Genomic DNA, 15,261 nt, shown 5'->3' on the forward strand with positions numbered 1-15,261 from the left:
TTTGGCTGGCTATAGAATTATAAGTTGGATATTATTTTCCTTTTGGATTTTGAAGACTTCTTTTTTTTATCATGTTCTTGATTCTTCTTTTGCTATTGAAAATTCCAGAATTGTTCTGAATCCTAACCATTTTTCTATTTTGACAATTATAGAATCTTCTCTTTATTCCTGGATTCTAAATTTCATAGTGATATACCTTTATATAGCTCTCCATTCATGCAAAGTACTGGGTACTTTGCCAGCCTTTTCATTCTAGCAGCTAGTGTTCTGGGAAATGTTCTTAAATATTTTGTTGTTGATTTCTTCCCTTGTGTTTTGTCTTTTTTTTTTTTTTTTCTAGAACTGTTTTGGATGATGAATCTCTTAGGCTTATCATTGGATTTACTACTTTTCTATTTTTTATATCTTTTGCTTCTAGGAGATTTCCTTAACTTAATCATCTAATTCCTATATCAAATTTTTCCTTTCTGCTGTTTTCTGCTTTTAATTTGCAAGAATTCTTTATTCTTTGAATACCTCTTTTTAATAATACACTTATTCTTGTTTTATGCATGTACTATCTTCTCTCATCTCTCTAAAGATAATGGTAGTGTTTTTGAAATTTTCTTCTTTCATCAAAGTTTCAGTTTAGTCTGGTGTGTATATTTTGTATTGCAGGCTTTCTTCATATGTCCAGTAATGTTTGGCAGTCTGTTCATGTTTATTAGTGGGCATTAAAAAGCTAGTTGGAACCTGTAAGCATATGGACGGGGCTTATGATGTTTGAGCTTCACTGTAGGCAGTCTGAGTAATCTAGTTGCTGAGAATTTTCCACCACTCCCACCCCCACCAATTTGTATCTCTCTCTCTCATTCTCTCTCTCTCTCTCTCTCTCTCTCGGTGTGTTGGAATTTTTTCCAGCTTTATTGAGATATAATTGAAATATAACAATTGTGTAAGTTTAAGGTATGCAACATAGTGAATTTATGTATGTATGCATTGCAAAATGATTACCACAATAAAGTTAGCACATTTATCAGCTCACTTAGTTACATTTTTTTTTTTTTTGATGGGGAGAACTTTTAAAACCTACCTTTTTAGCAATTTTCAAACATACAGTATAGTATTGTTAACTATAGTCATCATACTGTTTATTACATGTCCAGAACTTACTCGTCTTATAACTGGAAGTCTAGACCCTCTGACCACCTTCATACATTTCTCCTACCCCCAACCCCTGCAACCATCAGTTTATTCTCTCTTTCTGTGAGTTCAATTTTGGGGTTTTTTGTTGTTGTGGTTTTAGATTTCACATATAAGTGAGATCACATAATATTTGTCTTTCTCTCTTCATCTGTGTCTTTAGAACTTTTAGTGTAGTCAGCCTAGTTTGATTTCTCAAAGAAGAGTCTTCTGGTCTTCTGCCTAAAGACTGAGGATCTGACTGCTTACAGTCTGGAAGTTTAGAAGGGATGAAGGCTGGGGGAAAAGAGAGAAAGCACATCACCACATTCTACATTCAGTTTGCATATGTTACTGATAAACCCATTTCAAAGTCTCTCCTGTCAGGATGTGTAAAGATAATGGAAGACAGGAAAACAACTACTTTCAGGAAGCCTTCAATCCTGAGGTACGTAGAATCCTATCCCTGTGCTTTAGAGAATTTTGCAGCATAAATGGAGTTGATACTCAGCTTTCCCCATGGCCAGCTTGGGATTTGACTTTCTTAGACCTGCTGAATTGGTTACCATTCTTCTGTCTGCTCTCCATCTTCCAAAATGTCGTAGTGTTTTCTCCCCTGCCTTTTCCTCCTAGGCCTTGTGGATTTATGTCTTTGTAAGAAAAAAAAAAATCTTTTACTATAGTTTTTGTGGGTTTGGAGAGATAATGCTGTCAGATATGGATGTTTAATTTGCTGTTCTAAGCTGGAACGGAGATCATAAGTATGTAGAGCGAGGGTCGACAAGCTTTCTTAAAAAGCTGGAGAGTAACTAATTTAAACCTTCAGGCTATATGGACTTTGTCATGACTCCTGAACGCCACTGTTGTAAGGCAAAAGCATCATACATAAACAGGTGGACATGGCTCTGTTCTAATAAAACTTTATTTACAGTAGGTTTCATGAACTCTGTTTAGGAAAAAAGATTTACCATTTGATTTTTTTTCTTTCGTTTTTTTTTTTTTTGGTCAGCTTTATTGAGATATAATTTATATACTGTAAATTGTACCGATTTTAAGTATACAGTTAGGTGTGGTTGATAAGTGTATACCATTGTGTAACTATCACTACCATCATGGTAGAAAATCATTTTCATAATCCCAAAAACCTTTCTTTTGTGTCCTTTGGCTGTCAGATTCCTCCCTCCTCCATTTTTTGACCCTGCCAACTGCTAATCTACATTTTAACACTATAGTTTTGCCTTTTCTAGAATTTCCTATCATTCAAATCATATAATATGTACCTTTTTTGTCTAGCTTCTTTCACTTAGCCTTTTTCTTTGTTGTGGATGAATAAATGGCAGAAAATTAATACTAGATCTTAAGCTAGGTTCAGTTTCTCTCTCATAAGGTGGTAGAAGCTATTCAAGGAAAAGAAGAATATGTTTAACTTTCAGAAAACAAGCTTTTTCATTTCACAAAGACTCTTTTTTCATATGAACCTGGCCCACCTGTATATGTTATCTATATAAGTAACATTCTCGTCCCTTTTTCTTAAAAGCCCTTCGCCATTTGGTTCATTGTTGCAAAGAGCAGCAACTTTGGTTATGCCTACATAGTGGGAAGGATATTAAATGTATTTCAGCAGTGCAGTATACATTGATTAAAATTACATAAATGGGGGTCAGACTACCTAGGTTTGAACTCTGGCTCTGCCATATACTAGCAGTTTTCTTGAGTAAGTTTCTTAATTGTTCTTTGCCTGTTCATCTAATTATGGGAATAATAATAGTACATTGTCCAGGTTAAATGAGTTACCATTTATAAAGCATTTCGATCTGCACCTGCCTTAATATGGGCATAGAAGCATTGTTATGATTGCACTGTAGGTTGCACTAAGAGAAGAAAGCCTAAATTTATTAGAGTGAATAGAACTCATTAATAGCATAGTTTTGGAATCTAAGAATCCTACCAGCCCTAGCTGCCTCCCATTCCAGGTTACCCCCATTTTGTGGCAATTATGGCCCAATCACAAAACATTTGGCACCATTTCCATAAATAATGGACCATAATTATTTGCTTATCTATTTTTTACTAACTTCTTGTTAGTTAATGATTGTTTAAACTTTATATTGAAACAGATTTAAAAAACAAACAAACAAGGTTTATTTAGCCCAGTATGATTTAAAAGGATAGGTAGTAAGGTAGTATAGCATAGCAGTTCAGATGCTAGAACCAGACAGGTTAGCTTGCAATCTGGCAATTTGTATGACATTGGGCAAATTACGCTCTGGAAACTTGAATATTTGGAGTATCTATGTCATAATGTCATTATAAACATTAAATGAGGAAGAGGATATAGCCAGTTCAAGTGGTTTGTGTCCTATGCAAAATACAGTGATAACTTGGGCTGAGATAGTAAGAACAGAAATTAGGAGAAGTTTATGGATTCTAGAAACATTTTGGAGGATAAATTGAATTGGATAAATATGAGAGATAGGAGACGAGGAAAACATCAAGGATGACTTCTAGAGTTTTGGCTTGGAAAACTGGTGGGTGGAGATACCACTTAGCAAGATGAGAAAGACTGAAGGAAAACAGGTAATGGGGAGTCAGGAAACCAATTCAGATTTTACTTTTGGGCATGCTAAGCTTAAGATATGTGAAATTCAAATATGTTTGATACAGTTCTGAATACTGATCCTTTGTCAGTTATCTTTGTTCTGTTTATAGCCATTTATAATTTATTAATGTAGCCATATTGACAAGTAACATAGCCTTGAATCTGTCTTTTAAGAATGATAGCTGTCAGTAATATCTTGACACCTAAAAATGTCAAGGCAAAAGTTGATAGCTGTAAGATATCTCTAGCTTATTGATTCTTTTGTCTATTTTCATTATGTTTAAGATTGAATCTTATGAAATTGACACTTTTTAGGGTCAGAAATGTCTAATATTGGTAACTTCATATGGATCAATTTAATATTTAGAAACAAAATAATGGTGCTTTGTTTTTGAAAATGTTTTCATTGTATGTATACTATAGCATTAGTTTTTATGCATTCATATATACCCCTAGTCCTTTAATCACTGTTAAACACAAATGCATACACTGTTTTTTAAAGATCACACATTTAAAATATGCCAAAATTAAGATAAATTTTTAATCCTAATTATTTAAATGGATTGAAATTAAATTACATCTCATGTGACATAAAATATATTTTACACATAACTATTCTTATAAATGCTTGTTCTGTACTAATGTACAATTTATACTTTGTTTATGTACAGAGGACTTAACAGAATCATCTAAAAGCCTAAAGCTAAAGCATAATTTCCTTGTGTGTATCTTTCTAGGTTTTGGCTCAGATGGTGTTTGTATTTCATTTCTTCTGGAAGAGTACCGAATTGGCCAGTTTCTAAAAATATAAATTTTCTTTCATCTTGTACCTGTGGATGAGTTGGGTACAAGATGGTAATGTACATTTTTGCATCCTCAAAAATCTATTTGACGTGGGTTTTCTGCCTCCATTTAGATTTTGTTGAGATTACATTTTACCTAATGAAAGTCTTAGCTTTGTAAAATAATGCACCTTAATTTGTAAATTTTGCTTAAAAAAAGGTGTAGATTAAAAAAAAAAAAGGTGTAGATTTTATATTAGTGTTCTTCCTCTGGTTGATGTTTCCGGTGTAAGTAGCAAATCAGTGATAGTGCTAAGGACTGTGGGTGGGGGTAGGAGTGTATGTATTGTGTGACGTACGTGACTCAACTAAAAGTAGTGACATAGGTTATGTGCTAGTTTAACATCCAAAATGCTAGATTTTAGTATTCATAATTTTCTTAGTAGAGATGCTTACCAATATAATCACAGAAAGATTTATGTGAAATAAAAAAATAATTTTGACATTTTTATTTTAAAATTGGACATTTAAAAAACCTTCAAATTCATTAAGCTTTCATTTTACTTTTCCTAAAATCAATTGTAAGTTTAGAGTATATATTTTAGGAGCTTTCATTTTATAACTTTGTAGCAACAGGTTAGCTGAAGAAAAAAATCTGTCAGATTTGGCAGTGGTTCAGAAAATATGTGAACCTGTCACTGCAAGCAGTCTCAAAGGGCGAAATGCTTTACAGGAGCTAATTAACCTTAGAAAATAATTACACAAATATGCAAATGTTGTTTAGATAATTCCATGTGTTATCAGCTCAGGTAGTCCATCATAAATGCAGACTTTGCAATGACTAGGTAGTAGAATCTGGCATACGTGATAAGGCTTTGGTTATTGCATCACTTCTCTTTGGCATTTAACAATTAATGATGGCAAGAGTACATCAGGAAATCCAACCTCTACTCTGAGTACAGCCCAGTTCCACAGTGTAAATATCCTATGCATTCTGGCACCAGCAAACTCTAATTAATAGATTCACTTCTTTTCTTTTCATGCGCTTTGTGTATTTATGTATTCTAAAATCATCCAGCTTGAAGTTACTCAATACAAAATGAACTCTGGTGTGAAATTCATGGAGAAACCTATAGAGAAGATTTAGTATGTTTGCATTTCTGTAATTGAAGCATATTAGAAAGTCTTTCTTATTGAAATCTGTATAGTTTCAAAATACATTGCTAGTAATAGACACTCTCCAGATTATGGTTTGTAAATATGTAATGGTTGTGGACGTAGTGTGGGCTGCAGGTTGGAAATGACACAAAATTACCTAAGAACACCATCATCTCATTCATAAAATTGGGATTTTAGTGATATAGTAGGGGGCAGCAAATATTCGGCAGAATTTGTTTTATCTCAAAATGGTGGGGATCTGGCTCTCTTAAAAAATGAATAGTAAAAAGCTATAATTTTGTGAAAGCCTTGGGAAATAGTCACATATGAAAGACAACTTTGTTATAGCTAAGATTTATCTCCTTTATCACCTTTTTTTTAAATAATATTTTTCTTCAAGTTTTTATTTAAATTCCAGTTAGTTAATATACAGTGTAATATTACTTTCAGGTGAAGAATTTAGTGATTCATCACTTACATATGACACCCAGTGCCCATCACAAGTGCCCTCTTTAATCCCCATCACCTATTTAACCCATTCCCCCACCCACCTCCCCTCCAGCAGCCCTCAGTTTGTTCTCTGTAGTTAAGACTCTATTTTCTGGTTTGCCTCTCTCTTTTTCCCCCCTATGTTCATCTGTTTTGTTTCTTAAATTCCACATATGAGTGAAATCATATGGTATTTTTCTTTCTTTGACTGATTTATTTCACTTAGCATAATACCCTCTAGTTCCATCCATGTTGTTGCAAGTGGCAAGATTTCATTCTTTCTTATGGCTGACTAATATTGCAGTGTGTGTGTGTGTGTGTGTGTGTGTATACACACATACCACATCTTCTTTATCCATTCACCAGTCAATGGACATTTGGCTCTCTCCATAGTTTGGCTGTTGTTGATAATGCTGCTATAAACATCAGGGTGCACATATCCCTTCAAATCTGTATTTCTGTATCCTTTGGGTAAATACCTAGTAGTGCAATTGCTGAATTGTAGGGTGGTTCTATTTTTAACTTTTTGAGGAACCTCCATACGGTTTTCCAGAGTGGCTGCATTAGTTTGCATTCCCATCAACAGTGCAAGATGGTTCCCCTTTGTCAGCATCCTTTCCAACACCTCTTGTTTCCTGTATTGTTCATTTTTGCCTTTCTGACTAGTGTGAGGTGATATCTAATTGTACTTTTGATTTGTATTTCCCCGAGGATGAGTGACGTTGAGCATCTTTTCATGTGTCTGTTGGCCATCTGGATGTCTTCTTTGGAGAAATGTCTATTCATGTCTTTTGCCCATTTTTTAACTGGATTATTTGTTTTTGGGGTTTTGAGTTTGATAAGTTCTTTATAGACTTGGGATACTAACCCTTTATCAGATATGTCATTTGCAAATATCTTCTCCCATTCCAAAGGTTGCCTTTTAGTTTTGTTGATTGTTTCCTTCACTGTGCAGAAGCTTTTTTCTTGATGAAGTCCAGTCATTCATTTTTGCTTTTGTTTCCCCTCCCTACAGAGACGTGTCTAGCTATGGCCGAGGTCAAAGAGGTTGCAGCCTGTGTTCTCTTCGAGGATTTTGATGGTTTCCTGTCTCATATTTAAGCCTTTTACCATTTTGAATTTGTTTTTGTGTATGGTATAAGAAAGTGGTCTAGTTTCATTCTTCTGCATGTTGCTACTATCCAGTTTTCCCAACACCATTTGTTGATAAAATAATATTTTGAATAAAACTGTCTCTTAATTGTATGTCCCTAGTCCTTCAAAAAATGGAATTCATTTAACATCGTTAACTTTGTTTTGATGATTCAGGAACACTATCGTTTCTGTCATTGTGCTTTAAATGTAGTGCTGCACTCATCTTGCTCAGTAACAGTAGTTTCAGACTTTTGCACTGTCTGTGTTCTTCTAATTCTTGTGGGTTTTTGGTTTCTTTAGTTACTATCAAACTTTCAGCTATCATTTCTTACTCTTAAACCCATTTGAAACAACCCTTCTGATTTGATATTTGTTAGATAGGAAGGTGTAAAGACCCTGCTCAGATGCTGATTCCCCCTAAGAAGCCAGCAGTAGTCATTCAGTAGGATTTTTAAATTTCTTTGTCATTCACTTGTTTTATTATAAAAACATGTATTTTGTAGAAATTTTGAAAAGTTCAGAAAAATGTGAAGAAGCTAAAGTAGAAAATACTCATAATTCCACTACCTGTAGGCAGCTCAGCTGCTTTTAATATTTTTGATTCCTTCTAGTCTTTTTCAAGCCTCTTAATAGAGTGAAAATTATGCCACATGTAAAATTAGATGAACTGCATATATTACTTTATAAACTCATTGAATAGCTTATAATGTTTCTTTAGATTAATTATAATTTACTTAAATATTTATTTCTGCATTATTGGACACTTAAGCTTTATTCAGATTTTTGCTTTTATAAATGAGACAGTGATGAACATCTTCAAACATCAATCTTTTGCCACATTGCAGATTATTAGGAGCTAGATTCCTGAAATGGAGTGTAAATACTCCTTTGTCTTAGTTTTGAAACATTCTTCATAATATTTTGTCAACAATATTGTTAGATACTTATTAAATGCCCATAGCATGCCTTGTATTATACTTCTTATCCAAATCCAAAACAGAATCTACCTTCAAATTGCATATATTCTAGAAGGAAGGAGAAGTGCCATGGCAGATTAAAGAAATAGCAGGATAGAGAAGAACCAGTGAAATAGTACAGGATTCAATTTAAGCCACCTGGCTAATAGTAGAGGTGATAGGTAAACTTGAACCAACAATATTTGCAGTAGTTTTAAACATAATCAGGTTAATAATATATGTAAATAGATATATATTTTCCATGTATTTCTTATAAGATATTGTGGGTCAAAAGTTAGGAAAATCTTTTCCCCTTCTACATGAGAATTTGATCTTTAGTTGACTTTCTAGCTCTATATCCCTGGAAGCCTGATAAGGTGGTGTCTTAAATTGGTTTTCCTAGAAAATAGATTCTGAAGGTGCATGCAGGAAGTTTGTTGGGGAGTTCTCTTGGAATCAGCACCTGTAGGGGAGTTTAAAAAATAGAATTTGGCAGAAGAGGTTGAATTGCAGTACAGTCAGAACAAAGGCTTCATCTAACTCCACGTTGATCTCTGGATCTGGGATGGCTTTTCAGAGATGTCTTGCCTCGAGGCAAGAGCTAGAGCCTTTACAGATCCATGTCATTTTGACCCATCATGGGGTGTAAGTTGCCTCAGAGATGGGATCATAACTTTAGGCTAGATAACTTTCTTTGGCTGAGAGCAGTTCCTAGAGAGTGCCTCAGCTAAAGCTGTCAACTGCTAACACTTGCAACAACTCAGGAAATGAGTACTGTATAACTAAAGGGGATTCTGGGAAGCATACCATAGCATCCACAGTAAGTGCGTTGTTGCTACGGAACACTCCCTGTAGTAGAAAATGACCCCTGATTGGTAAACTGCTTCTGAATTAGAAGAAATTATAACGAACTATAAATACCAAAGCTTTGATCTTCCCTGAGGCTAGTAACTCTTGTAATTGGCCATGTTCCTTGCAGGCAGGTATCCTGGAAGCCATGCCTATGGAGTTGTTGCAAGAGGTTATTAGCTTCTGTGCAATATAAGACTTTTAAGGCAGGATAACTCTTGCATCTGCCCAAGGTGAGTCTGATTCCCTCACTCCCAAACTAAAGTTCATGGTCCAAAGACAGTAACTCCTGGAAGGCTGTCTGGTCTGCTACAGGAGCTGCTACAGGGCTCCCAGTAAAAAGGAATGGCTGGTGCTTCCCTATATATTTTTGGGTCAATAGATGGCAAGTGTGGCTCAGAATAGTCTTATGTAATTATTTAGTTGTGACTATAGATGCCCCCCCCCCACTTTACTGGGTATTGTAGGCATTTATTCAGTTGCCTCTCAGTTCTTGGAACATTTGGTTTTAAAATCTAAAGCTAGAGAGTAATTTGATAACCTTAAAATCAGGCTGAAAATGTTTAAGCACTTGGGGCACATGGATACTTGAGCTTTCTTTTTCCTACTGCTGACAGGCCACTCTTAACAGCTATTGACTCCATAGATTGTTGAGAGAAAGACTCAACTATGATACTAATCTCTGAAAACAGTAGTCTTATTTGTGAATGGTGGAAAGAACTGTTGGTTCTTAGCTCTGCTTTAGTCGTAGTTGGGTCCTTTGGGCCTCATTGGCAGTTTCCCTCATATCCTATGAGTCACAAAGTTTTGCTGATTCTTCCTTTGTAATGACTCATTCCGTTCCTTCTTTTCCATTCACTCTGCTATCACCCTGAGTAGTATTACAGTCTTCATCACTTCATATATGAATTACTGAACTGCTATCTTGGATGTGTTCTCTGCTTTTCAGTTTTATGAAAACTCTCTCTAATCAGAGCTGCACCATGAGATCCCAGACTGAATTTTCATGGTAGAACTTTGTCTAGGGTTTTCAGACTACAGCTCTTCTTTGACATACAATGGGGTTACATCTCAGTAAACCCTATTGTAGGTTGAAAATGTTGTAAATCAAAATGCATTTAATGCACCTAACCTACAGAACAGCATAGCTTAGCCTTGCCTACTTTAAACATGCTCAGAACACTCACATTAGCTTATAGTTGGGCAAAACCATGTAACACAAAGCCTGTTTTATAATTTTTAAACATATGTATATGTTTTATATTTTATAATAAAGTGTAATTTATTGAATACTGTACTGAAAGAGAAAAACAGAAAGGTTGTATAGATACAGAATGATTGTTGAGTGTATTGGTTATTTACCATAGTGATCATGGGGCTGACAGAGCTGTGGCTCACTGCCACCACCCAACATCATGAGAGAGGATTGTACCATAGATTGCTAGCTGAAAAAAAGATCAAAATTCAAAATTTGGAGTACAGTTTCTACTGACTGTGTGTTTTTTTGTACCATTGTAAAGTCAAAAAATCATTAAGTCAAACCACTGTAAGTTGGTAATCATCTGTATTAATGTGTAGGCCAGATTTTCCTGGAGCATGAATAAGGTCCCTGGAAATAGTGAGAAGGAAGACTTGAAAGGTAGATTTAGAGGAGATGTTGGCTAAGAATTCCAGTTATTTTGTAGGCATTAGGGACCATTTCAGTAAATGACTTTTTGGGGCTGGAGAGTGGTTGATCAGGGCCAGCCTTCAGAAAGATTGATCTAGCAACACAGTAAAGGAAAAATCTACTAGAAATGAGAATAGTTAGGAATCTTGTAAGAGAACCCACAGTGATCTGGGAATGGAAAGGATGGGACAGATCAGGTGTCAACAGTGTAACAGAAAAGTTGGTAACTGTGAGAGGAAAGCATGGAGGACCTCACGGAGGGCACATTGTATGGATTTATGACAGATCCATTGGACTGGATGTCGAGACAGTCTGCCAGGAATAGAGAAAGTAATACTCCTCACACATTACTGCCCCTTATATCTTTATGTGTGAACACTCTTATGCAATTGCAAACACATTAAAGGCCAGAATCATAGCTTACTTTTTATCATCCTCACACCTCTACTTCCAACAGAAAACCTAATGGGGACAGAGTAATCTCCTCTATGTTTTTATTTTCTCCGTATAAAGATGTTTAGATCCATCAAGTTATATAAGATAGTTCTGCCTACTGTCAGCAGGTGGAACCTCTGTTATCTGTCTTCATGTTTTGTTTTTACATTTCTTTCATTGTAAGATATAATTAGGGTGACCGGGGTGTGTGTTTTCTCTGGGTAGTCCCAATTTAGACCTGTTCTTCTCATACAATAACTGATAGTACCTTTCTTCACTCTCAAAAGTTTGTAGAGTAAATTCTGTGGTCTCTCTACATACATGTACAGAAAAGTGCTAAGTTTGTATTAGTCAATTTGACTGTAACTATAAAGAATACATCTGTGTAACTACCACTCCAGTCAAGAAATACACCACTGCCAGCCACTGGAAGTCTATTTCCTATTCACAACTCTGTCTCTCTTCCTTAGAGTTAACCACTGTGCTGATTTTTATAATAACCATTTCCTACTTTTTAAACTAATGTAAGTTAAATTATTAAAGCCAAAAATGCCCTACATGGATTTCTTTCCAATTACCATTCTTTTATTTATATTTATATTTTTATTTATTTTATATACTTTAACTGTGGGTAATTTCATATGTATGTTACCAATAGCTTTCTTTAAAAGCATATTTGTATTTTAGTATATGACTACAAGGTTGTAAGCAATCATCCTGAAGATAAATATTGTATTTTCATTATTTATTTATTATACAAATTTAATGATGTAATGAACAAGACAGAGCTCTTGGCCTCAAGACTGATAATCTAACAAGCAATTACAATACAAATTATTCAGTGTAATAATGGGAGCATGCACAAGATGTTGTTGTAGGACATTACCCAGCCTTAGGGGTGATAGGGAAGACTTTTGACAGAAGGTGATGTCTTGTTTGAGTTTGAAAAATAAGTACGAATTATGCAGGTGAAGATGATGGGTGAAGTGAGGGCAGAGCGCAGGAATCACTTTCTAAACAAAGGAAATAGCACAGAGAAAAGAAAGTTTGGCACAATTAGGTTACTGGAAGTTGTTCCCTGCAATTAGAACACAGAGTGTGTTCTCTGTGGTCTCCTACTGGGGGAAAAGGGTTTCTTTTGGGTCACCTTATATTGCAGAGCAGTGTTAAGAGATGCAGTTGAAGGTAGAAGCCAGATTATGAAAGGTCTTAAATACCATACTGAGTTTGAACTTGATCCTGAGGGCAATGAATCAGCTGTGAAGCATCTAATAAGCAGGAGGTGAGTAACATGGCAACATGTTCATATTTGCATTTTTAAAAGTTTGTTTTTATTACAGAATTAGAGCATTTAAATAGGCAATCCTAAAGGCAGTAAAAATGGACTGGGAACCATTGTAGTCATCCACATGTGAAATGATAATGGTTTGAGCTAAGCCAGAGGAAATGAGGAGAGAGAGAAGTGGATGGATTTAGGATACAGCTGGGGACAAAATCAACAGGGTTTTAATGATTGATTATATGTGGAATTTGAACAAGAGATAAATAAAAGATGCCCAGATTTTGCCTGGAGGTGGGGAGCAAAGACAGTGACACAGGATTGTAGAGGAAATTTCTAGTGCAATGTTGAACTGCTTGAGTTTGAATTATCTGTGGGACATCAAAAAGTAAATGACTGTCAAGCACTTGGATATATGGGTTTGGAGCACTGAAGAGAAATCTGGGGTAGAACTAGACATCAGGGAACAATAGCTTCTAGGTGGGAAGGGAAGTCATGTTTTGGACCTTAATATAATATTATAAAATTTCTAAGATGAAAAATGTGAATAAATTGTCTTCATTGTCTAATACCATAACATTTTTAGGGAGTTAGTCTTTAGTGTTAAAGCTTCGAGGAAGTACTTACACAAAGTGTTTTCATGATTTTCTTTAGTTTTTATCAGTTTGTTTTTTGATCAGTATTTATTTAGCTCTTTGGGTTTTTTCCCCCACATTATCCAGGTTTAAGCTTTAACTGCAATATGTGTCAACTATCAAAATAAATACAACAAAATGAAATTTTTTTTTAAAGATTTTTTATTTATTTATTTGACAGAGACAGACACAGCGAGAGAGGGAACACAAGCAGGGGGAGCGGGAGGGGGAGAAGCAGGCTTCCCGCTGAGCAGGGAGCCCGATGCGGGGCTCGATCCCAGGACCCTGGGATCATGACCTGAGCCAAAGGCAGACGCTTAACGACTGAGCCACCCAGGCGCCCCAACAAAATGAATTATTATAGAACCTTTGGAATTAAAGCAACATACATACATTTATTAGGATTTAGCAGGTTAGGAGAAATATAGAAGTCCCTGGGTTTATATGTTTAGATTTCTCCCAGTTCTAGAAATAAAATGTGTATGGAAAACACTTTTACAAAAAAGTATATTTTTAAATAATTTAAATAGAGAATATTTGTTAGTAATTTTCTGCTTTCAGCTTATAGAGATACTTCAAATTTTATAAAATCAAATAATTCAGATTTATATTTCTTATAATAGAAATATTCTCAGATATAAATATAGAAATGTAACTGAATTTTTTAGTGTTACACTCTTCTATCATAAGACCACTGTAACTTTCTGCTATACAATTCTCAAGTACATACATGTATATTTTAATATCTCGGATATACCAGAATGCAATATTTTGAATATTTTGTTTCTGAAGATTATGGTAGCAATTAAGCTTAGCAGTAATTTACTAATACTTGAATAATTTATTCTCTAATTTGAATTTTCAGTGGCAGTTCTTTTGCATTGGTATTATTTTCAGTGAGCTATAACCATCTTATTTCTTAGGCTATGTAAGCAAGCATATAATTTAATTTTTGATTACTATGATAATAATTAGATACAGTACATAATATATGATATTTGTTTTCTTTCTAGGAAAATGGTTCTCCTGAAGAACATGCAATCTATGTGTGGGACCATTTCATAGCCCAGTCTGCAGCTGAGAATGTGTTTTTTGTTGCTCACAGCTATGGAGGACTTGCTTTCGTTGAACTGGTGAGTGTACATTTAACTCTGTTTTTAATTCCCAAACTCTTTACAGGCTTATCCTCCCCCACTCACTTTTAATTGATATCATTACTTAAATTACTTTAAAAAGGATGAAAACAAAATATTTTGAGTAAATAATTTTATAATGCTTGAGAAGAGTGTATTTATTTTATTGTGGCAGAGCTTTTCACTGCTAACCAGAAAGCTTTTTGCCTATTCTTTATTTACACATTACTTCTTAATTTCTACAGTATAGAGCATTTTCATACATTTGATGATACTTCTGCTTCCTGTGTTATATGTACAACTATTGAAGCATGTGTTATCTGTAAAATGTTTAAAATTTCAAGAGACCTATTGAATATTGGAGACTCTTTTGTTTATCTTTAACTAACTTTTATATCCACAAGTCAGTACTTAATACTTGATCAGAATTCATGTAATTAGTATTTAAACTATCAGAAGGTTTCCATTAATCTGCTAAGTGGAATTCATTGTTTGGCTGTAAAAATCTTTACATTTCAAAAAATCTGATTCTTGGAGTTAAGATTGTGTACATTATAGAAAAAAATTATCAAGATTTTAAAATTTTGTCTGTATCATATGCAGTGTTACAAGTACCACACCTTGTGCCAGTATGAATGGTTAATGGGATATAATCATTACCAAAAATGCACTAATGAAGAATTTATGCCTACATGTCCATAAACCTTATGTTACAAGGAGGTAACAGTGCTATAATAAAGTGATTAATTTGATAAAAGTGCATTTGATAATTTTAAATCCAAATAGCCTAACATGAACATTAAAAGCAGGCACAACATTGTTGTCTAACTTTTGTTTCAAAACTTTGGTGTGCGTTTCTCTTTGTTGTGGAAATTAAATATATTTCCATGGCCTTTTCAACCTCCTCGTACCTTATTGCTCCACCCACATGATTTAGATATAAAACTGGTGGTGACACCTGGGAATATTTTAGCTGACCTAA

The 15,261-nt window shown here is 34.7% G+C and overlaps 1 protein-coding gene across 8 annotated transcripts in view; it reads left to right on the top strand.

Moving 5' to 3' along the window:
* The window catches only part of ARB2A (ARB2 cotranscriptional regulator A), a 405,509-nt gene that overhangs the window by 204,970 nt on the left and 185,278 nt on the right, over positions 1-15,261 (top strand). For all 8 annotated transcript variants that reach the window (XM_036094063.2, XM_036094058.2, XM_078067067.1 and 5 more), the window contains one exon: positions 14,160-14,279. In XM_036094063.2, the coding sequence (XP_035949956.1) occupies positions 14,160-14,279 (120 nt within the window). The remainder of the gene's footprint in view (positions 1-14,159; positions 14,280-15,261) is intronic.

Source organism: Halichoerus grypus, chromosome 2 (assembly GCF_964656455.1).
Source record: "Halichoerus grypus chromosome 2, mHalGry1.hap1.1, whole genome shotgun sequence".
NCBI classification, from domain to species: domain Eukaryota; kingdom Metazoa; phylum Chordata; class Mammalia; order Carnivora; family Phocidae; genus Halichoerus; species Halichoerus grypus.